General features: G+C 40.6%; 1 protein-coding gene across 1 annotated transcript in view; it reads right to left on the bottom strand.

The window, feature by feature from the left end:
* Window positions 1-476: 476 nt before the first annotated feature.
* Window positions 477-25143, bottom strand: part of CPE (carboxypeptidase E) — a 62674-nt gene continuing 38007 nt past the window's right edge. Inside the window, exons 2-9 of the mRNA XM_053402902.1 lie at window positions 14965-15161; window positions 12305-12472; window positions 9876-9993; window positions 8133-8315; window positions 5112-5251; window positions 2486-2585; window positions 1661-1779; window positions 477-1235 (exon numbers count right to left, since the gene is read on the bottom strand). Of these exons, the coding sequence (XP_053258877.1) occupies window positions 1137-1235; window positions 1661-1779; window positions 2486-2585; window positions 5112-5251; window positions 8133-8315; window positions 9876-9993; window positions 12305-12472; window positions 14965-15161 (1124 nt within the window). The 3' untranslated portion in view covers window positions 477-1136. The remainder of the gene's footprint in view (window positions 1236-1660; window positions 1780-2485; window positions 2586-5111; window positions 5252-8132; window positions 8316-9875; window positions 9994-12304; window positions 12473-14964; window positions 15162-25143) is intronic.

Consider the following 25143-nt stretch of genomic DNA (forward strand, 5'->3'; position numbering starts at 1 on the left):
TGGTTGCTATGCTTGCTGTTGCAGATACTGACCTACCAGTCTGTTATGGCAAGATGTTGGTTTTGTGTTATATCTCGATCTGGCTTGTTTGTCTGGACCAGCACTGATCAAAACAGGGATTGCTCCCCTGAACTGCAAGCTTTGACCTGCAAAATACTGATCATCTGCAAACTCATTTGAGCAGACACACCCTTAGAATCCAAGCTATTCGTTTCAGCTTATGAGAAGCATGTCCCACTAAACTTGGTGCTTTTGAGTAAATTTGTTTGGGGTTGGGCTTTTGGGAGCACATGCCATGTACTGAATTTCAAGTCCAGTGGGTCAGGCAGCTTTTGGGTTAATGTTTTGCTCTTTGTGCAAATTATACAGACATCATTTCATGCAACTCGTGTCTACTTAATACACAAACAACTGCTGACAAATGGGATAGCAGAATACACTGCAAGCAGAGAAAACAACATGCAGTCACTATAGGGTTATTCTTTATCCATCCAGAAATTTTAATCTGATTACCAAGTTGCTTGGGAACATTATTGGACAGAGTAAGGGAAAAAGTTGTACTATTCCTCTTCTCTTTTAAATAAGAATGATGAAAGTTATTTCCATGTGAGTAGATGAAACCCAAGTCATTATACTTATTTTACATGGCTCTTCCACAGAGACATAAACAAACTTTAATTGCAGTAAAGCATTACTTACAACACCAAGTTTTTACTGCATACATTTGCAGTGCCATTATTTCATGAGACATTAGAAAACATCATCTGCTCACCTGCACTGCCACATATCAGCAGCAGAAGTTGCAAGTGACTGCTAATTACTATAATGTGTTTAGTATTATTATCATCATTGTGCTTGCCCTACACATTCAGGATTTGTATTCAAGTTAGGTAGATGAGACATTCATTCAGATATTCTTCCCCTATGTTGAATATGTAGGATTGCAAACAATGGCATGAAAGTATCTAGCAATTTGTTTTTATGTAGAGCAGATTACTGATTTTTTTAAAAAATACTCAAAAAACTCAAGTTAAATATTGTGAGCTACACAAAATCTAAAATATAGGGACTTTCCACAGTACAGTATACTAAGTCAACACATAATAGATTAAAAGCTGTAAATTCAGAGCTTCTGCTTAAAAATTTAAAGTTTCTGACATCATCTTCCACCATTCCATTAACTCTTCCTTTTCTTCTTCTTTTCTTTCAGACAGAGATTCCAGGTCAAAATCAACCTAGGCATGAGAAAAATAATAAAATAAAAAACAAGAATTTTTTATGCACATTGGACTTTTAATTGAAGTAACATCCTGAAATTAAGGACCTCAGAAATTCATGAAATGGCTTTCATGGTAGGGGCTGCAGTCTTATGCCTGTTAACTTGAAAGCTTCCCTGAACACAGTGGGTCTTACTTCTAAAGAAACATAAAGATGCTTTCTCCGATTTAAGAGGAATGACGGGATATAAATGGAATAAATAAAAACACATCAAATGTTCACCTTCTATGCTCCCACACCAGGAATGTTAAAAGGCCTGGAATATTACATAGAGAGCCTATGAGGTTACCTTGTGGGCACTGTATTATTGCACAATATACATCTAACCAATATGAAGTAACTGGCATGCAATACAAGGCTACGCCAACCAGGTGATACTTACCCTAATGGCAGGACTGAAGGGAACAGCCACTTTTTTAGTTATTGCTAGATAACCTGGTGCAGAGCCAGTCACTTTATAGTTTCCAGGTACGAGCAATCTCCAGTAATCACCATCCTTAGCTGTGGAAAAAGCAGTATGTTACCACTTCCAGAAATATTCTAGAACCAGCAGGGGCAACCTTCAGATATGCAGGGTCTGCTTTGGTTTCTTTACTGTTTGTCAGGGACAGGGCTCCCCAGAGTGACAATGAGGATGAGGAGGGGGGCAGAGAGTCAGAGGATGGCAGGGACAGGGCTCCCCAGAGCAACGATGAGAGGAACAGAGAGTCAGTGGAGGAAGAAGTAGTTTTGCTTCCTTCTCAGCAGTTTGAAACTAGTCACCAGCAACCACCTTCCTCCTCAGCAGGAGAAGAAGAGATAAATTCTCATGAAAGCGAAAGGAGGCTGGAGAGAGGCCAAGTCACTGATAAGCAGTCTCTGACAATAACACGGGGTGGGGGTGGGGAATGATTCGTCAGAGGAAGAGGTAGGACGACAGCCAGAACCTCCCTGTGCTCATAGGTTAACGAGGGTCAGGGAAAGGCGTCAATCAAGGAAGCAAAAGGTGGGGTTCTGGCGAACATCCTGTTGGTGCTGAAATTGGAACTCAGATGCCTCAACGTCTTGAAAGAGGCAGGAGCCGTGGGAGCTGTTCTGAGTTTGACTAATAGTATATATGGGATTGGGATTGGTGGGGAGAGAGAATGTGATTCTATTCTTGACATGCACCCATTATATAAGCCCGTGTCATCACCTGTTTAAATGTATCACATATGACATAACTTACCTGAAGTAATATCATGGTTTAGTCCCTCTACAGAAATGGTGGCATTAGCAATGGGATTGCCCTGAAGATCTCTAACAAATCCTTTCACCCCACGATGGATCTGAAAAAAAAATTTCTTTGTTATCAATAGTCTGTCTTTTCTTATGTGGTCTCTGTTACATCTGTTAAATAATCTTTTGAGCCCTGTGAGGTAGGCCAATATTGCCCTCATGTTAAATATGGTGCATTCAGTCAGAGACACCCCTTCAAAACTGCAGGTTGATACCCCTGCTTGTTCCAAAGTGGTTAATCCTTGTTTCATGGTTTGGACAAATCAGGAAACTATGGTTAAATAGAGACGTCTTTGAGTGAAGTGGCTGTATGTGCGAGCAAAAGGGTCATTCATACTTTGGCTTACTCAATTAAGCTGAGATATGGTTATCTGAATGCAGTGGCTTGACTAAGCCCATTTGGTGCATTAATGGCAGGGCTTTTAACCAGGGGCTTCCAAAAAAGAGTGCAGAACTTCCCGCAAAAGAGTGCAGGACTTTGAGTCCAGGCATGACACGTCTTATGTTGGGACACTTTCTCCACTAGCTGGAAGTTCATAAACTCCAGAAACACAGAAGGTAACTTTGCAGCAGCAAAACAAAATAAAAACATTGTCTACATAAGGCCGTTCTAGTTTGCAGAAGCTTTGCAGATGATTCTATATGAAACAGTAAGTGCCTAACAGTTAACAAAGTTATCTTCTAGTGAAGGGTGAAAGCCTGCAATGCCCTCTGTATACATTTTACAAAGAATTAAATAGGCATGACTGAATGAGTCAGTCCTTGGGAATATTTTATTTGGCAAACTGGGCATTTCCTCCCTAGAAAAACTAGTTTTAAATGTGTTTTTATTCGTCTCTTGTTTTACTAGTAAACTACACTGAGTGCATCATAGTACCAGTTACAGAATTTCCTCTAGTTTGGGATTAAACGACAAAGCGTAACAAACCAATAATTCTTCTATATGGATTTTTTTCCCCTTGGAGAAACTATTTACGAAACATAAGGTTTCTGGGTGTTGATTACAGGGCTGTGATTGATCTCTAATCAAATCCTGTAATATGCGATTATGATGGCCATACTGGGAAGTGTTCACCCTTGCAGTTTTACAATCTATTACTTCTCATAGTTACAGCGAGTAAGCATACCCTGTTGCAAGAACAATATGACATTTAAATTGCAATTCCTATGCAGATACTCTTGGTGAGTAAGCCTCACAGGGCAACAAGATTTGTTTCTGAGTGCACCTGCATGGCACTGTGTTGCGGGTGGAGCTATGGTCTAAGCCACTGAGCCTCTTGGGCTTACCAATCAGAGGGTTGGTGGTTCGAATCCCCCTGACCAGGTGAGCTCCCATTGCTCTGTCCCAGCTTCTACCAACCTAGCAGTTCAAAAGCACACCAGTGCAAGTAGATAAATAGGTACCACTGCGGCGGAAAAGTAAACGGCGTTTCCATGCACTCTGGCTTCCGTCACAGTGTTCCATTGTGCCAGAAGCGGTTTAGTCATGCTGGCCACATGACCTGGAAAGCTGTCTATGGACAAACACTGACTCCCTTGGCCTGAAGTGAGATGAGCACTGCAACCCCATAGTCGCCTTTGACTGGACTTAACCGTCCAGGGGTCCTCTACCTTTTTACCTTACTGTGTTGTTAGTCTGTATAGACCGCATCTAAGTAGTATGCAGAGTAGACCCTAAGGCAATTAATTTAAATGAGACTACTCTGACTTGGTCAGATGCCACCCTGTATACTTTTCCCATCACAGTGAGATGACCATACTCGGGAACAGTACAAGTGACAACCATTAGGCACTTTTTAGAAATAATAGCAGATATTCTGAGGGATCTGATGCATTAGACCTAGTCAGGCATTCAGATTCCTCATGCAACAAGGCCAAAGCTCTAGCTTCACCCCACTTCCCTCCACAAGGCAGAGGAATAGCTACTGAAGTAGGTAAACTTTTGAACTCGTGTAAGCTCCCATACAATTTGGAGTTCGGATCTCCCAAGGACTCTCACTGCCTGGGGAGGATACATGAGTATAGCAGACTCCCCAATTCAGATACCTGTCTCTGACTTATGGAAGAACATGTACACTCATTCCCTCTCTTGCTATTGCAGTTGTGTGATGGATTAGAAAGTCTGAATGGGCCTTTTGTTTGACCTGTAATACAGTGCTGGTAATTCAGAAAAATAGTGCTCTCAGCTAAAAGTTACCAACTTTTAATAAATCTTCTGTAAACAGGACTGACATTTCAGTGCAAGAACACATTCTATTCTCAAATCCCCAAGCAGGGGGAGAATTTATGCAATTGTTTCTGAGAGAAAACCATGATCACATGGTAATCTTTCCTTGCCATTCTACTGTGGGGTTAAGCTTTCGTGTAAAAAGGTAGCCTCATGTGGTTAGGTTCATAATCATGTTTTGAAGTGGTTTGAACATAAATCAATATGTGATTAAATCCCCAGTCTGAGCATATGGAGTACAACTAAGCAGAAGACGGTTTAACTATTGATGAACAATTGGATAAAACTAATCTGGGGTTGGTTCCTGCCCCACTCATGCCATGACTTGTCCTTCCTACTTCTCTTTTACCTGCTCAATATAATTGATAAGTGAATTCTTGTTGTCCTCCCAGTAACTCTTCAGTGTTTCCTCTGGAGGGAATTTTTCACAGCTAAGCTCCACAGTGATTTCAAAACAATTGCTGCTGAGGTAGTTGAAGTCCTGCATGCCTGCATTATAAGCATACAGACAGGTTGACATTTGGACAAGCATTGAGTTCTATGCAATGAAAACAGGACTTAAAATATGTCTCTGTATAATCTCGAAAGCAGGTCTCCAGCCCTACAATCTGTTTTTAAAAGTCTCACACATATATTTCAGGGTTGTTGTTGTTGTTTTTCAATTTTAAGAATGGTTTTCTCCATGGCGTCAAAGTTTTCAGAAATGTTGTCCTCTCAAATTAATGTAAATTAGCTAAAGGCCACCCAGAGATAAGCAGATGTATAATATAGGAGAATCAGGGCTAACGTTTATTTCTTATTTGCTTGAAGTATTCACACTGCCCTTTAGTATATAAAACTCCCTGGGCAGCTAACAATTCACTCAATATGTGATTCTTGAACTCAAGTCAGATACATAATGCGCCGAAATGGCTAACTTCGTGCAATGAATATCTTGGCAGTCACAGCTCTGTTAATGATTGTATGAAGCCTAATATTGCATCTGGTGCGTATATTCCACTGGGATACATTTGGCTCAAAAAGTTCCATTTTCGGAAGCCAAAAAAACAGTTTCCAGGTATAGTTCAATTAATTCCAGATGAACAAGGAAACATGTTATTATGTGTACAATAAAACATGCAAATGACAGATAGTGGCACAGCCAATGAAGCTTCAAGAAATAATTTGAAACAGGGGTTTCTTCCTAATCCTGCAATTCACCAAAAAGAAAAACCAAAGGCAATGTACCAGTGCTAATGATGTGGAGGAGACTTTAAAATGTTGGAGCCAATGTTAAAATGTGTGTCGACAGTACACATTACCAGCTGCACATGTTTAAGACATTATGAACCAATCAAAGACATATGCTCACCAATGAAAAAGGAAGGAAGGAGTGGGGTGATGAGTGAGTGAGTGAGTGAGTGAGTGAGTGAGTGAATGAATAAATAAATAAATAGGAGTAGGCTTCTGTATATGCATCTCCTTCTGAATCAAGAACTAAATATACAGAATGTTCTAATGCCGACATAGTTGGAATGCCCTACATAGAGCTCACCATAGTCAGCACTGATCACCTGAATGGTGAGGTGCATACCTGAATGTAGGTTCTCTCTTATCATCAGGGTTGAGAACGGGAGACAAAGGAAAGGAAGCCTGAGTTTAGGGGGCAGGGCTTCCTTGAAAAGATTGTCAGTGATGTCCAACTTGACAACCGTGCATTCAAGTCTCCAGATTTCGGCTACATTTTGTTTTTCATATATACCAAATATTTTAAATGTGGCAACTAAATACTCTGTGATACTTGAAGATTGATATCTCCAGCAAACTGTAGGTAGTGTACCAGAAGGTTGTTTTCACAATAAAGACTGTTAAACACTGTTATTGGGTTGTTGTTTTTATTTTGATTATATATATTGTGGTTTTTATGTTGATCTTATCTGTGAACTGCCCTGAAACCTCCAGGTAAATAAATAAATTTAAAAATAAATAAACAAACAAATCAACGGTGCTCCATTTAAAAAACAAATAAAGCTTAAGAAAAATGTGGTGTTGATGCAATTCACTGTAAATACATTTTGCATAAATGCTAAGATGAATGTGTAATGCAAATGACAGTGAAATCCTACCCGTGGCTACTCAGAATTAAGACTTATTGTGGGGCTTCAGTGGGGCTTACTCCCAGGTAAGTAGGGTTAGGATTACAGCCATAGACATTGAGGGTGGTATTCTAGACTAGTCCTTCTTAGAGTAGACCCCCTGATGGACATGACTAACTTAGAGTCATTACTTTTACTGAGTCTGCTCTGACTACAACTCCACATTTTTAAGTCAGCCCTACATTACAAAAGTCTGCTAATTTCATAATGTGTCACAGCATTGCATGCAGGACATCTTGTTCCCCTTTGTATTTGCTATACAGAGCCTCCATCTGCTATAGTAAAACCTATGCCACGAATGTTCGTTGTGTGCCCAACAATAATAATTTAATTAAAATGAGTTAACAGCTGCAAGAGTTGCAGATTAGGCTGACAACACCTTAAAAGCAAAGACTGCAGTCCTGCAGCCTGTAAAGTTGCTTTGCTCCTATTGACTTCAATAGGACTTAAGCAGCTAATGTACTGGAATATATCCATCAGCACTGAAAATGCAGTCTGGCTGCAGGACAAGGTAATCTTCTTGCTGGTGCTATTTCTGTGCAGGAGAATCAGATTAGAGTCCCTTAATCCTGCACTTTGGGAGCCCTTTTAGGAATACAGACTAGCAATGCTCAGGGGTGCTTAAAAGCAGCGGAAAACCCTCCAATGTCTGGCTATTATGTGTCTTAGGGAAAATTGACTGTTTCACTCATATTCATCTATACATGCAAGGTGACCAGGTATATATGCATAGCTGTTTTCCCCCTTTCCTCTGCCTCTTACATCCTCTCTCTGGTCACATATTAAGCTTTTTGTGTTGCAGGGTTTATCCCTCCAAATTACTTGGTGGTTAGCCTCTACCATGTCGGGATACTTTTGTAGTAGATACAAGAAATAGCAAGATAGGCAACAGTCAGTATGACTGTCACTGATCGTTGTGAGAACAAATCATTTATTCCTAAAGGGCCACTTCTCTCATCACATTTGAGAGATGAGCTTCCAGAAGACACATTTATCTCTGTAGAGATGTGCAAAGGTGTTGACGGAACAGTAATACATTTTGCCAAGTTAGATTTACATAAGTGGAGGCAATTTTTTAAAAGTTGCAAGTTTTAGCTCCAGTGAAGGGAAGCAGCAGTTGATTTGCTGCTGAGACCCACTGTCCATTCACGTGTGTTGGTGTATGTGTATACACTATAATTGTTATACTCTACAATAAATGAATCTCTGAAGTATCGTAACACATTGGCACAAACCTCCTGGAACACTGTACCAAGCCCCACCATTGGTTGTTCCGTCTATGAAACTGCTGTCGTCATCATTCTTGCGACACGGTGGCCTGTTTGGATCAGACATGGCGGGATTAAAGGATGAATAGCTTCGAGCTAAGCTTTGGAAAATAGCGTCATCTGGGCAGGAGCTGTATTCATGTGCACTACCTGAGGAAATAAAACCAAAAACATGTAGAGGAACAGATAGACTTATTTTTTTCTGTGTTGTTCTGTGTCTGTTGCTTTTGCCCAAAGTATTTACTATTGGGGGTGGGGGAAGTCTCATAGGAAAAAGGCTGGATGCACTTAATTTATTTATTTAAAATCATTTTTAGACTACTTTCCATTTTTAAAAGATTATCAGAGCCATTTAAAACAATAAATCCAAGTTCAATAAAAGAGCTCAGAACAATAAAACAATCATGAATACAAAAACAAAGGTAGCTAAAACTGTCCTTATTTGTATTGATTTAAATCTAGACACATTACACATAAAAATCAGGCAGCCATGTTGCAGTTAAAATTATCTGAGCAAGAATAATGCATTTTAATCTGCAAATATTTCTTAAGAAAAATAAAATACGGTGAGATCAACTACCTGATGATCACCAAAGAGAAATAAGATTATTGTTATTTCCACAACTTTTATTTTAATTTTAGGATTTTTAATTGATGCAAAATGGCATGGATCAGTTGGTCACAGTGTAGTCTTCATACTGTGGATGTCGTTTCAAGTTACAGGGCAAAAGCAGAGTGCATTCATCTCACATATGTCATTTAGCCACTAACATTTAGGGACACATTTACACATTTACATTTTATAAAGATTACATATGAGATATTTTAAAAGATACTTAAGATGTAGGGTGTGAATGTGATATATCTGTAGATATATGCACCAGAGAACAAGCATTGGCTGCAGCTCCCTATTAATTATAGATCCAGAAACAAAGCTAGGTTTTCTGAAACAATGCCTGTGGTAACAGAAAGTTTAAAGAGTGACTATTAGAAGACCTGATTTGGCCATAATGATAAACTATGATTTTTTGCATGAGCCTCTCACTTGTGCCCCAGTGTGGCCAAGATAGAAATTAACCATAGTTTAGCATTATGTCTAAACTCTCACCTGTGGTTAATGTTGAAACAAGCCAGTTTTATAAACCATAGTTTAAACTGACTCATTTTAGTAAGCAACCATGCCCTTGCAGGGTGCTGAATGAGGCCACCTTTCCTCCACTGCTGACTTCTGGTGTCTACAGTTAATTCTAAACCAGGGGCCAGCAAACTTTTTCAGCAGGGGGCCGGTCCACTGTCCCTCAGACCTTGTGGTGGGGCTGGACCATATTTTGGAGGGGGGAGGGAATGAACGAATTCCTATGCCCCATAAATAACCCAGAGATGCATATTAAATAAAAGCACACATTCTACTCATGTAAAAACACGCTGATTCCCGGACCGTTCACGGGCCGGATTTGGAAGGTGATTGGGCTGGATCCGGCCCCCGGGCCTTAGGTTGCCTACCCCTGTTCTAAACTTTACTCTCACACTGTAGCAGCGATCAGTAATTCTATCAGCTGCCAGTGGCATGCAGAAATACTGTAACTTTCTGAAGACATTACATATTGCCACAGAATTATGGAAACTTAACTTTCTACAGCGCCAAAATGATGGCATATTTCACATGTCTTAGAAATAAATAGATTGCACATTCAAGTGTATTGTACATACCAGTTCGAGTCTCATCATAAGGGTAGTTTGCTACAAGGTCCCCACCATGGAGGTTGGCAGACAGCACAAAGGGGATATCCATAATCCAGTGAATTACACTTTTTGTTTCAGGCGCAAGCTATTGAAGAAGAAGCATGTATTATTCACCAGCACTTCAAAGCCAGTAAATAGGTTAATACTGTATAACAAGCGCTATCACATAAGCTTTATTTAGAGTCCTGTGAAATTCCATGACTTCTGAAAATTGAATCAGAATTACATTATATCTTCAGGATGTACCAATAAAAGGTGCTGATGTATGATTACAACACACAAGTTTATTAATAGGTGCATTACACAAGTTGAGTGTAGTAAAAGGTAAAGGTAAAGGGACCCCTGACCATTAGGTCCAGTCGTGACCGACTCGGGTTGCTGTGCTCATCTCGCTTTATTGGCTGAGGGAGCCGGCGTACAGCTTCTGGGTCATGTGGCCAACATGACTAAGACGCTTCTGGTGAACCAAAGCAGTGCACGGAAATGCCGTTTACCTTCCCACCGGAGTGGTACCTATTTATCTACTTGCTCTTTCACATATAATGTTCAACTGTCCCCTACATAGCATAGCCAGGACTAAATTCCTGGGTCCTGCTTTACTGCGCTTGGTTGGCAGGCCTGTTGAGTCACACGCCGCACTGCTTTTGCAGGATACAGATCCTTCTGTAACTCTGCAGGTGGCGAGATTCCTGAATGCAGTTATCTCACACTCAAAAACCACCAGAAAACAACAACAACATCAAAACTAATCGGACTGTTATGATGAGAGTGCATGTCGGATTTCGTCTTCAGTTTTCCTTTTTCTGTGATCCGTCCCTTGGAGCTCTCCTGGCCCCAAGCTGTCATTTGGCTCTGCTCAATGACCCACCCTTGCATCGTGGTGTTCACCTTCTGTTGTCGGATATATCGGTTTTTATGTCTCTGTGTTTTTATGTTTGTACATATTTTATGGGCTAATAGCCGTAAATAAATTAAAGTAGTAAATTATCTACTTGCACTTTGACGTGTTTTCGAACTGCTAGGTTGGCAGCAGCAGGGATCGAGCAATGGGAGCTCACCCTGTTGCGGGGATTCGAACCGCCGACCTTGCGATTGGCAAGCCCTAGGCTCTGTGGTTTAACCCACAGTGCCACCCACGTCCCAGCTGAGTGTAGACTTAGGCCTAAACGCAACACATTAATGGGCTTCAGCCATCTTAACTCTCTGTTGGATTTAGGCCTCAGAGTCACACAATATGTGTATGTGAAGAAGCCCACAGAGGTCCCCTGCTGCCTTCACCCATTTCTGGCCTTGGGTCCAACTGAATATTCAGAAGAGATCTGGATCTCCAGGGAATGTCTAAGCAGCAGCAGGTTGAATTTGTAGGGGAGAAAATATGCCACTCTAGAAGCATGTCATCGGGTGGCTAGACTTTTATTCTGTCAGACCTTTAGCCTTAAGGAATTTTATGCTTGGTTATGGCCTCTTTGATATTCTTTGTTGCCTAACTTTACTGTTCTTTGTATTCTCTGTTTTTAATGTTTTATTATTGCGATCATTGGACTTTTGCTGTATTTGTTTGTACCATAAGGCACTTTGAGGGTCTTCCAATGGGAAAATGGCCCGTAAATACTAAAACAAATGAACAAAGAAGTGTTGAGAATACATTTGAGGTCAAGTATGCCCTTCTGCTCTACTCTAGCAAGAAAAAAGGATGCTCTTTAAAAAGATGTTCTAGCATCATGCTCTTAAAAACACTAACATGTCCTGTCCTGAAGCCCTTGTCCATCCTATCTTGAATTCCTAGTTCTGATCCTGTCTGCTTGCCTTTTCAGCATTCCTGGTCCAGAGAAGACCTCAAGTTGAAACCTAAAAAAATACTCCTCTGGATTTTGCACAGCCTTTGGTTTTCACCTTGCTCTTGACCATATTATACATAGGTTCTGGCCATTTGTCTACATCCATCTGCAACCACATAGACAAAAGGAGAGGAGTACCAAAAGGTGGTGGAGGGGAAGGTCTTTCCTCTGTAGAGTAAAACTAGTCATCTGAAAGAAACATGCTACGGAAATCTAGAAAGGTTTATCATGTGCTGAAATATTTGAATCAATACAACTTTCTGTCCCGATTCTGCTTTATTTATTAAATTTTCAGACCCCCGTGGATTGATTCTTTTTTTAATGCCTGGGTGGATCTACACACAGGAAAGAAACCGCTATAAATAAGTCAGAAATTAAATCATTATAGAAAGACTTTTGTTCTATCTGGCTCCATCTGGTGTTGCATGTTTATAACGCATTCAAATCACTGTATTTTGCTTAATGTAGATGAGTCCCCTGATTGAAAGGGCATATGGAACTCTCTGAAGAGAAACAGATGACAGTCTATAATGTTGATGGTAAACTGCAATTATTTACCTTTGGGTTCTGATCCACAGCTTTCTTCAGGCTTTTCAGTAAGTGATTATTTGGACCTCCTTCTTTCTCGTGGACATAAACTATTCTATCCAGGTCAGGGAAATTTCGGTTTAGGTCTATTCCCTGGGCATTACTTCGGCCAACAAACCAGTCTTTGAGTTCACCAGGCTAAAAAGAAGAAGTAATCAAGAGGGATTATTAGAAAATAGCACTGATGCTATCATTTAATAGTATAACATAGTTTCCATGAGAAATGACCCATTTAGCTCATCACTGTGTTGTCTGGTGGGGACTTGAAAGACTCTCAGAAAAATTCAAAAGCATGGCATTCTGGAAACATTCACCAGTGTCTGCATCTAGTCCTCAGAAGCATACCGATTCTTGTGGCTGATTTAACACATGCATATTCTTCACTTCATGACTGACACTCACTGTCTCCGTTGACAGAATTGTGTTTGAGTTGATACGCAAGTTCTGTGGTGCTTAGCAGCAGTGAATTAACTGAAACTAAACAAAAAATATAGCTAACTAGCAGCCTCATACCTGACACTGCTTAGGAATTATATATATATATATATATATATATATATATATATATATATATATATATATAATCACTGCAGTTTTGAAAAGAGTGATTAAAATCAGTGCAGTTTTGAAAAGTTCCACCAGTCATCTCCAGTCAAAAGGGTGTCTAACAGTATCCAGAGAGAGAGAAACCTGCTACTCAATCTCAGGAACCATCATACAAAATTTGGTTATGATATCTTAAGGTGTCCAAACGTACAGTGAACAAACACATTTCCAAAATACATAGTAGATATTGAAAATTACATGGGTTAAAAAAATGAGTAGACATTCTAATATCCACTTCCTCACAGCTGTATAAAATTAGGAGTCCTTGAAATTTGGAAATAATAGTTCAATGTGAGATAAATGCACACATCTACTATGTATTGATCAAAGTATTAGTAGCAATGTTGGTTCTTGGAATAAGGCATGCAGGACAAATATGATAAAGAAAAGCTTTCCTTTGGGCCAATTTGTGTTTAAATGCAAGGTGTTCATGAGAAAATGTAACATGGAGCCACCAGAGGGTGCTCCCACACTGAACATCCCTAATCTATAATTTATTGGTGTTTCAAGGCAACCATGACTTACTTATCAGCAAGTAACTTTGGGATAGCTCTAACTGCATGTACAATGTATCTGAAATTGAAAGAAGCTAGGTGAAATCTGCAAAATGCTCCATGTAGGATGCCAGTGAGAGGAAGTGAGATAGCACCAGGCATGGGTGACAACGATGAATGCCTATTTACACACATTATGTAAGCTAAGCCACTTAGAGATTTTATTAAACACTGGTCTGCGAGCGCTCCAATTGGAGAACAGCCTATACCAAAGGTATCATGGACTTTGAAGACGCTCAAACTCAGAACGAAAGGGAGAAATGTGCTAAGAGGAAGGCACGTTTGGCAAACACTCACCGTAATCAATTCCCGCCCGGAAACCTATATCCCCACTGTGAAAGGACATGTGGATCCAGAATTGGCCTCCACAGTCACTTACAGACTCACTGTTAAAACCGTGTTTATGGAAGACTATCTTACTCAGCTACAAGTAATTGCCAAAGAAGAAGAAAATGTAACCCACTTAGAGATTGGTATGTTTTTTAATAAACAAATGTTTGTGGCATTGTAGCCACTAAGGAACAGTGTCATGTAAGTGGCCTTTCACCCATGACACACACAGAATAATCCAAGTGTCTATGTTATGGTTACACTGCTAAAGCTAGAAGGCCCTTGGGGTGGTCATTGTCAGGGTGGGAAACAAGCCCTCTTCTTACATCCCAATCTACACATTCAATAAATGTGTGGATTAGATCAGGAGACAATCCACTGGCCCTGGCCCCAATTTCTGCAGGCTGGGAGGAATGTACAAAAATGACTTTGCATATGTACAACTGCACATGCTGTTCTGGGTTTGTACTCATGATCGGGAACCTTAACCACACCATATTGCCTCAGGCAGTGAAGCTAGAACATAGCCTATGTGGCTAGTAGCAATGGACAACCTCACCCTACATGAATTTGTCTAATCAATAATAATAATAATAATAATAATAATAATAATAATAATAATAATAATAATTATTTATGCCCTGCCAATCTGGCTGGGCAGCTTCCAACAAAATATTAAAAACTATCTTAAACAGGGCTGCCTTAGAAGATGTCTTCTAAAAGTCATATAGTTGTTTATTCCTTGACATCTGATGGGAGGGCATTCCACAGGGCAGGTGTCACTATCGAGAAAGCTGCCTAGTTCCCTGTAACTTGGCTCCCTGTAATCTGCCTGTTTCCCTGTAACTTGGCTTATTGCAGTGAGGGAACCACCAGAAGGCCCTTAGAGCTGGACCTCAGTGTCTGGGCTGAACGATGGGGGTGGAGACGCTCCTTCAGGCATACTGGGCCGAAGCCATGTTGGTGGCCATCACTCCATCCTGTATCTCATCCACAAGGACATAATATAAATGATGATTTTAGCCACCACTGTAAGGTCCTCATTTCAAATCTGCTTCACTGAGCAATAATACCACTGGTAATGCATTTGACAAATTCTATTAATGCAAATATTTGCTTATGTGGCTACTGTTTGCATACCTGTGACGCTGCCTTCTCAAAGCCATCTGGATTCAGCGACGGCATGATGTGGATACGTGTGCTGTGAATCAAGTTGATGATAGTCTCATTGCCCTTCTGATATTCATTGCAGAGGTATTGAGCTAAGAAGATGAGGAGCTCCCTTCCCACGGCTTCATTTCCATGCATGTTGCCAACGTATTTGAATTCTGGCTCCCCTAAAACACAAAGAAAAATGTGGTGTTGGGCATATACACATAACAATAATCAAAATGAATAATGTACGCATCAGATCACACGCGGAGAGCGATCATACAATCATATAATAAAATCACCCAGATCCTAGTTTGCTTCTCAATTCAGGGGGTGATTTCTATCACCTCCCACCTACATCTAAGGCTCCCCTTCTTGTATTCATGTAAGGAAAGTCAGGACTCAAGTTAATGTGCACCAGATCATGACAACCTAGGATCCAAGCCAACATGTATCAGATCACACTGACGGGCTAAAGTCCTGTACAGTGTAACAAGGAGTGGTGTCCAATTGAAATAATAATGCAAGCATGTGTAATTGCATTCTGCATTATTGTTGTTGTCATATTTGATTTTCTAAGATTCCAATTCAGACTTTTTATTTTAAAAAATGCAGTTATTTGGGAAAGTGCTTGCCTTTGTCTAGAGTAACAGAATTTCCAGTGAATTCTGTAAAACTGGCATGTATGCTATACAGTCATACCTTGGAAGTTGAACAGAATCCGTTCTGGAAGTCCATTCGACTTCCAAAACATTCAGAAACCAAACTGCAGCTTCTAATTGGCTGCAGGAAGCTCCTGCAGCCAATTAGAAGCTGCAGAAGCCCTGTCAGACGTTTGGGTTCCAAAGAACATTCACAAACTGGAACACTCACTTCCGGGTTTGCGGCGTTCGGGAGTCAAAACGTTTGAGTACCAAGGCGTTCAGGATCCAAGGTATGACTATACTTCAAAATGACTCACCTGGTGGGGTGGGATATGCAATGCTAGCTTCCCAGAGACATATCTGGCATTTACTGGGAGGGAGAAGGGTGAGGTGGCACCAGGGTTGGGGCTCTGCGCCACCACTCCAGAGTCTTTGAATATATGAGAGTACAATAATTTATATACACTATACATATACATAAACAAATTGCCAATATTAACAATATTATTACATTACTTTGCTGGAGCAGCAAGCAGAGCTATTAAAACCCTATACTGGGTCTCTTCAACATCTACAGCTGCTGCAATGCTGGTGCTGAGAAATACAATCTGAGCATCTGGTAATGCGACTTTTCTTTTAATGTCTGGCAACAAAATCATAATATAGTCTCTGATTCATATAAGCTGTTTTGTCTAAAGGGCAAAAGAGTTGGATAATAACCATTTTCAATATTAAAATACGCTTCAAGATTGCACTAGAAAGTATCATTCTAAATGTTAATTCAGACCAAGAGTCAAAATACATTAGGCATATGAGAAAACCGTAATATGAGTTATATTTAAACAAACATGGTATGGCCAGGCCACTTATTATTAAAACCTAGGTGGGGGAGCAAGATGGGGTGGGCATAATGCAGCTCTGCCTGCCTGGGTATTTGGTAAGGTACCAAGCCAAGCTGGAGGGACAAGGTGGGGGAACTGTGGTAGGCCAATGAAGTTCCCTCTCCTCCTGGGAACAGGACTTGGGAGGTTGCATCTGGTGCTGGGACAAAGAAGCAGACTAGGGATGCTGTTGGTGTACCATCCACCCTGCTGCCCAACAGCCTCTCTGGATGACTTCAAGATCCATACTGAGGATGCCTTGAGACCAGCTTGGGATTTCATAGTCTCCATGGTGACCATTGGGACTGTCTCAGATGGTCACTCGCCCGACACACAGAGCAGGACATACCCTTGATTTGATCTTTGCTCCTTGTGAGGAGGGGAGTAGTCTGGAAGTAGGGTAGATATTATCCCATGGTTATGGTCCACTTTCTGGTGAAGTTTAATCTAGCATCAACTACTTCTGTCTGCAGGATTGGGGGACCAAACTGGATGGTCCGCCATCAGAAGCTGATGGATTCTGAGGTATTTCTGATGGCTCTGGGGGATTTTCCATTGGATAGAGCAAGTGTTCCTGCTGAAGCTCTTGCTTCACTGTGGAAACGTGAGGTGAGTTGGGCCTTCCCTGGCACCATAGAGATTGCATTGCTCACTAGTGACAATCAAATGTGCATTACAGAGATAGTGTAGCTCTTAGTGAGCTGATTAATCAGCTCTTAGTGAAATGATTAATCAGAAAGTCTTCACTGGAAGCATCTTAATATTTATCTCAACAATATATATACTGCTTAAAACCAAGGTTTCTAAGGGCTGGTACCTGCGTATAGCCTCCCATTTTAAAATAGCTAAATAATTAACTAATAAAAATAGCTAAGTATGTTTATTCTTGCCATCTCATTTTTGACCACATACAACTTGGTAAGTTGTATGTGGTCAAAAATGAGATGGCAAGAATAAATATTGACATCCCGGACATCAGTGAACTAAAATGGACGGGAATGGGCGAATTCAGTTCGGATGACCATCATATCTACTACTGTGGGCAAGATCCCGTAAAAGAAATGGAGTGGCCCGCATAGTCAACAAAAGAGTGGCGAAAGCTGTACTGGGATGCAATCTCAAAAATGATAGAATGATCTCGATACGAATCCAAGGCAGACCTTTTAACATCACAGTAATCCAAGTTTATGCACCAACCACTGGTGCTGAAGAAACTGAAATTGACCAATTCTATGAAGACTTACAACACCTTATAGAAGTGACACCAAAGAAGGATGTTCTTCTCATTATAGGGGATTGGAATGCTAAAGTAGGGAGTCAAGAGATAAAAGGAACAACTGGCAAGTTTGGCCTTGGAGTTCAAAACGAAGCAGGGCAAAGGCTAATAGAGTTCTGCCACGAGAACAAGCTGGTCATCACAAACACTCTTTTCCAGCAACACAAGAGACGACTCTACACATGGACATCACCAGATGGGCAGCATCGAAATCAGATTGATTATATCCTCTGCAGCCAAAGATGGAGAAGCTCTATACAGTCAGCAAAAACAAGACCTGGAGCTGACTGTGGCTCAGATCATCAGCTTCTTATAGCAAAATTCAGCTTAAACTGAAGAAAGTAGGAAAAACCACTGGGCCGGTAAGATACAATCTAAGTCAAATCCCTTATGAATACACAGTGGAAGTGAGGAATAGGTTTAAGGATTTAGATTTGGTGGACAGAGTGCCTGAAGAACTATGGATGGAGGCTCGTAACATTATACAGGAGGCAGCAACAAAAACCCTCCCACTGAAAAGGAAATGCAAGAAAGCAAAGTGGCTGTCCAACAAGGCCTTACAAATAGCAGGGGAGAGAAGGCAAGCAAAGTGCGAGGGAGATAGTGAAAGATACAGGAAATTGAATGCAGATTTCCAAAAAATAGCAAGGAGAGACAAGAAGGCCTTCTTAAAAGAGCAATGCAAAGAAATAGAGGAAAACAATAGAATGGGAAAAACCAGAGATCTGTTCAAGAAAATTGGAGATATGAAAGGAACATTTTGTACAAAGATTACCATAATAAAAGACAAAAGTGGAAAGGACTAACAGAAGCAGAAGACATCAAGAAGAGGTGGCAAGAATACACAGAGGAATTATACCAGAAAGATATGGATGTCTCGTGCACCCCAGGTAGTGTGGTTGCTGACCTTGAGCCAGACATCCTGGAGAGTGAAGTCAAATGGGCCTTAGAAAGCACTGCTAATAACAAGGCTAGTGGAAGTGATGATATTCCAGCTGAACTATTTAAAATTTTAAACGATGATGCTGTTAAGGTGCTACACTCAATATGCCAGCAAGTTTGGAAAACTCAGCAGTGGCCAGAGGATTGGAGATCAGTCTACATCCCAATCCCAAAGAAGGGCAGTGCCAAAGAATGCTCCAACTACCACACAATTGCACTCATTTCACACGCTAGCAAGGTTATGCTTAAAATTATACAAGGTAGGCTCAAGCAGTATGTGGACCGAGAACTCCCAGAAGTGCAAGCTGGATTTTGAAGGGGCAGAGGAACCAGAGACCAAATTGCAAACATGTGCTGGATTATGGAGAAAGCTAGAGAGTTCCAGAAAGACATCTACTTCTGCTTCATTGACTATGCAAAAGCCTTTGACTGTGTCGACCACAGCAAACTATGGCAAGTTCTTAAAGAAATGGGAGTGCCTGATCACCTCATCTGTCTCCTGAGAAATCTCTATGTGGGACAAGAAGCTACAGTTAGAACTGGATATGGAACAACTGATTGGTTCAAAATTGGGAAAGGAGTACGGCAAGGCTGTATATTGTCTCCCTGCTTATTTAACTTATATGCAGAATTCATCATGCGAAAGGCTGGGCTGGATGAATCCCAAGCTGGAATTAAGATTGCCGGAAAAATATCAACAACCTCAGATATGCAGATGACACAACCTTGATGGCAGAAAGTGAGGAGGAATTAAATAACCTTTTAATGAGGGTGAAAGAGGAGAGCGCAAAATATGGTTTGAAGTTCAACATCAAAAAAACGAAGATCATGGCCACTGGTCCCATCACCTCCTGGCATATAGAAGGGGAAGCAATGGAGGTAGTGAGAGATTTTACTTTCTTGGGCTCCATGATCACTGCAGATGGTGACAGCAGCCACGAAATTAAAAGACGCCTGCTCCTTGGGAGAAAGGTGATGGCAAATTTAGACAGTATCTTAAAAAGCAGAGACATCACCTTGCCAAGAAAGGTCCGTATAGTTAAAGCCATGGTTTTCCCAGTAGTGATGTATGGAAGTGAGAGCTGGACCATAAACAAGGCTGATCGCCGAAGAATTGATGCTTTTGAATTATGGTGCTGGAGGAGACTCTTGAGAGTCCCATGGACTGCAAGAAGATCAAACCTATCCATTCTTAAGGAAATCAGCCCTGAGTGCTCACTGGAAGGACAGATCCTGAAGCTGAGACTCCAATACTTTGGCCACCTCATGAGAAGAGAAGACTCCCTGGAAAAGACCCTGATGTTGGGAAAGATTGAGGGCACAAGGAGAAGGGGACGACAGAGGATGAGATGGTTGGACAGTGTTCTCGAAGCTACAAACATGAGTCTGACCAAACTGCGGGAGGCAGTGGAAGACAGGAGTGCCTGGCGTGATCTGGTCCATGGGGTCACGAAGAGTCGGACACAACTAAACAACAACAAGTATATGAAAAACGGTTGTGTTGCATTTATGTGGTCACAGTTTTAGTAAACAAGGCTTCACTTGTTTCCAAAAAAGGAGCTTTATGTTGAGATGATCAGTGTGTATTAGGAAAAAAAAAATAGCTTTTCAGTCTGTCTCTAATCCCCCCAAACCACAATAGCATCTAATGTTTTGTTTTGCCCATTTCAAATGCCTTTCCCCTTCATTCATTCTATTAAGAAATGCAGTTTTCTGTGTACCAGAATAATAAATAGTAAGTTAGTTGACATTTGGAACAAGGGAAAAAATAATAATAGAATCATGGAAGGAACCCAAGTCCAACCTCCTGCAATGAAGAAATCTCATCTGACAAGTGCCCTAAAATATAATTTTGGTGATACAAGATCATAATCTCCATAAATTAATGTGGGAAAGTGCTATTAATCTGTCAGCTATATGTGTCTGTAATAATAGCAAGTACTTCATATCTGAAGTGTCCTGGAGTGGACCTAGTGCTATCTCATAGCCATGGGAATTGACCTCACCTCACCTTAGAGGCAACAGAAGGCTGGTAGCAACATACCTCTGATTTGTGGGTTCCCCATAACACTAGCAACCTCATAGTAGAGAAGAGCAGCCTTCCCCAACCTGGCGCCCTCCAGATGTTTTGGTCCACAATTCCCATCTTCCCTGGTCATTGGGCCATGCTGTTTGGGTCTGACTGGAATTGGGAGTCCAACCTCATCTGGTTGGAGAAGGCTAGAGTAGAGTGACAAATTACTTGGAAAAATGCTCTTTGATCTACATTTGTTTTTGATACAACCAAAGGTTAGAATCTGCTTTTGAAAGCCTGGGCCTTATATTACGGCTACATAAAAAGCATGTTTGTGAAGGAAGAAGCATGAGAACCTTCTATAAGATTTGCCAGATTCCTGGATCTTTTAATTGTTGAAAATTATAAATGGACTCATAGAAAGTCCAAAAAATACTGGGCATGGGGGAAGATACAAGGTTACTTGTTGTCTGAATCCTGAACAAATCCTGAACAGTTTTTTCTAACAATTTTATGTAAAAAGAACCTCACAGACTTAGACTTCTTTGTGAGCAGCATTTTGTCCGAAACTTAGAATAAAATTGTACTTTCGAATCTTGTTTCCATTCTCTACTAAACATTAGGGAAAATCCAGAGTGACTTGTGTGTTACTAAGCTTGGTGTTTCTGATTATATCCATTTGCCTGTCAGCTTTAAATATTAAAATATGTACACAATTTTTGCAGCCATACATTTTTTCAAATATAAACACCATAAGGAACAGGAAATTAATTAATCTATACGTATTTGAAGTCAGAATTCTGTCGTGTTTTTGCCTTCAATTACAGTGAAACTATCCAGAAATCACTTTAAAAGACAATTTTGCAAGAAAGAAATTGAACATTCTGCTCACAGGAAAATGACAATTATGGGGAAAGTAAAGCTCTGTCTGTTTTCAAGGCATCTGGGAAACAGGTTTTTTAAGTACTATCTGCCATACAGGAAATCTGTGATTTGTGCAGTTTTAATACTGAATGTGTAGGAGGAGAAGTCATGCAGCTTGTACACAGCTTAGTTCACAATCAAGTGAGACAGAATAGCTTCTCTTTAAGCCTAATGTGGTCTCGACAACATCTGCTGGATTAAATTAGGTTTAATCAGCTATGTACCTGGTTATATATTAGCATTCCATGCAACAATGTCCAGAAGCATTCAGGACAATCCCAGAGCTATTTCCACTAATGTTAACTGGAGCATTACATCAGTATTTACTTTAATGGCAGACGGTGGGTTTGAGAGCTGTTTGGAATTCACTCCTCAAAGAAGAGAAGAAGAGTTTGGATTTGATATCCCACTTTATCACTACCCGAAGGAGTCTCAAAGCGGCTAACATTCTCCTTTCCCTTCCTCCCCGACAACAAACACTCTGTGAGGTGAGTGGGGCTGAGAGACTTCAGAGAAGTGTGACTAGCCCAAGGTCACCCAGCAGCTGCATGTAGAGGAGTGGAGACATGAATCCGGTTCACCAGATTATGAGTCTACCACTCTTAACCACTACACCACACTGGCTCTCAAAACCTTTGTACTATCCTGGAAGGAAATGTTCCAAGGACAAAAACACCAAGAACAAAAGAATGAAGGTGGGCTGCAAGAATCTACACAGCAAAAAAATCACAATCCTAGACCTCTTCCATTTGAGACAATAGACCATAGGCCTTGCTTCCCTAATACTTAAACACCATGTTCATGTCCTTTGTCAGATAAGTGCTACAAAGTGTTGAGTTCTTCGTCTGGGAACCAACAACTAAGCCATATAAGATATATTTGTTTGACGTAAAAGCTGTCTAATTCACACTATTGTCTGATGCACAAGTTACTGCCACCATGGAGCAGTCTTGAATTCAAATAGAGTCGTTTTCTCTACTCCTCTACCAAACTGCTCCTTAAAAGCTGTGAACTTTACATTGGGGTTGGGGAAAAGGAGAAAACCATCTGATGAACATGATGAGCTTGAAGGCTTCCAGACCTGATACCAACAAATTTAATGGCCAAACTAGGGAGACAGAGAGTGTTAGGCTTCAATGCCAAGGTCACTGAGCTTACCGGTATAGGCTGAATGTTGCCATTGCACTTTTTTGGAACACTGTGAGTTTTCACAGTGGTCTTCCCTGCCCCATTAGATCTTCCTCGACCTAAGAATTATTTGGCTCTTTTGTTCACTTTCCTTTACTTGCTGGCTGTTACTGGAGCAGTCTTGTTAATGATGCTGCAGAGGCTCTGAAGGATTTAAGTGTTTCTGTGGAAAGCTACTCATGCCAGAACTTACTCAGTCTGTTGGAGCGGCGATCAAAGCGAGTGTTAGTGCTTTCTCCCAAATAATGGGCAATAAACAGTTATCGTTTTCCCTCTTGCAATGTCTTGGCCAGTAAGTGGGACAAATTTCATACCAGATGGCTTATCCCAAGCTTCAGAGGATTTTGAACACAGTGCACATATCTTTCCTTCCATTGTGAGGATATTGCATTTCCCACGCATTTAAAGCACATAATTTCATACTTTTCCCAGATACAGAAAGCATACTAACCGTGAACACACAGCATGGAATGGATTCACACTACTGTCACATATACTGACTGGGTCTCTTACGCAATTCAGTGACATAACCCCTCCGCCCCAATATGGTTGAGTTACTTTTGGAACTTTCCTTTGAGGACCATTTAATTCTTTGAAACTATGCATTTCACTTCTCTGACGTAGGCATTGGTTTATTTCTTTTTTAAGAGGGTGTAAAGAATGGCATAACTCCTTTGCAACAAGCCTAACCTCCTCATCCACTATCACATGGTATAGGGAAAGATCATATATTCACTGCTCTTCTCTAGCTCTTCTCCTTTTGTATCACAAGACTTGGCTCAATGAGAGCTGAAGATGGAACTTCTTATCTCCAAAGATGCAGCAAACAAACCAATTTGAAAGTAGAAGTGCTCTTCCAGGAGAGAAAGCAGTATCTTTGTTCCTGCCCCTATCATCCTGGGGAAGTGACTTTCATCGTTGTTCAAGGCGGCCTCCTATGCCGGACTTAGATATTTCAGCCTTCCCAATCTAGTGCCCTTTTGATGTTGCTGGACTACAACTTTCATCAGCCCTGACCATTGCCTATGCTAACTGGGCTGATGGGGGTTGTATTTCAAAATGTCAGGAGGATACCAGGTTGGTTATGGTTGCTTTATTCATATACAGCAATGGGCTGACTAGATTCCTCAGTTTATTGTGTGCATTATGAGCAAATATATTTCTTTGACCAGCTAGCATATCATATATGTATGTTTTGATAGTATTTATAAACTATTTGTAATCTGTGTAAGATAGTTCATTGTGAGGCATTGTGAGGTATATTTGACATTTTTTAATATATCTTTTGCAGACTGCAGAAGATGTGTCGTTTCATTTCTGCCAACTGTCCATCAAGTCAATAGGATTCGGTTTGACAGTTCCATTTCATTCTTTGTTTACTATATGAATAAATGGGAAATTGAAAATCCAACAGCACATAACAGATGACAGTGCAGCTGCTCCCAATAAGAAATGCATTCAGCACTTTATAGTGATGCTCAGATGAGTTGATGGAAGTCTGCTACTATACAAAATCCTCCTTGTTAAGTATATAGAAGAATACAGGGCCTGTCCAGATTTGGGTCTGTTTGCTTGTTTGTTGCAGATGTATTCTGCAACATGTTATTGACACAAAAATAGCATATTAGTGGTGGATTTATAATGGATCATCCACACATCATTCTACTGTTGGCACATTATTGCCACCTGGAGGGGCACCCTTGTGCCTTAGTGCAACAAAAGCAGGTCCAAAAAAGTTAGAAAATTGGAGAAAGTTACAGGAAACACACTTACTGGAAATGTCTGCCCCAAAACATTTGCACGTGCAAAGTATTGAAAGCAGGATTGCATATAACCACTCCAATACCACCATGAGCACAAATCATCATGAATGAACAATAAAAGGATGTCTAGGGATGCCCACATTGAAAATGTCACTTTGGCACTAGTAAGACTGCAAGTGCCCAGAAACAATCAGGAACTAGGTGAACAAACATAAGCTCAATGTAGAGGAAAAATATGATATAACTTTCATAACTTGGTTTCATTTCTCCTTTCTCTATCCAAATATTTTCCCTTAAAATGGTTCAGGTTTGTCATATTTGGAAATACATATAACTGGGTGAATTGCTGAAGTTTGTCTGCTTTAAAGTACAGACTATAGAAGCTGCATTCTCCAAGCACTAAAGTGTAGCATAAACACACACCACGTATGCATGCATGCATACTTACATGAAAACACACAGGGCATTTAAAACTATCTTGAATGAATACTGTAGTGCCTGTAGTTCCAACAGCAATGAACACCACCAGAAGTAT

This window comes from Podarcis raffonei, chromosome 9, assembly GCF_027172205.1.
Source record: "Podarcis raffonei isolate rPodRaf1 chromosome 9, rPodRaf1.pri, whole genome shotgun sequence".
NCBI lineage: Eukaryota > Metazoa > Chordata > Lepidosauria > Squamata > Lacertidae > Podarcis > Podarcis raffonei.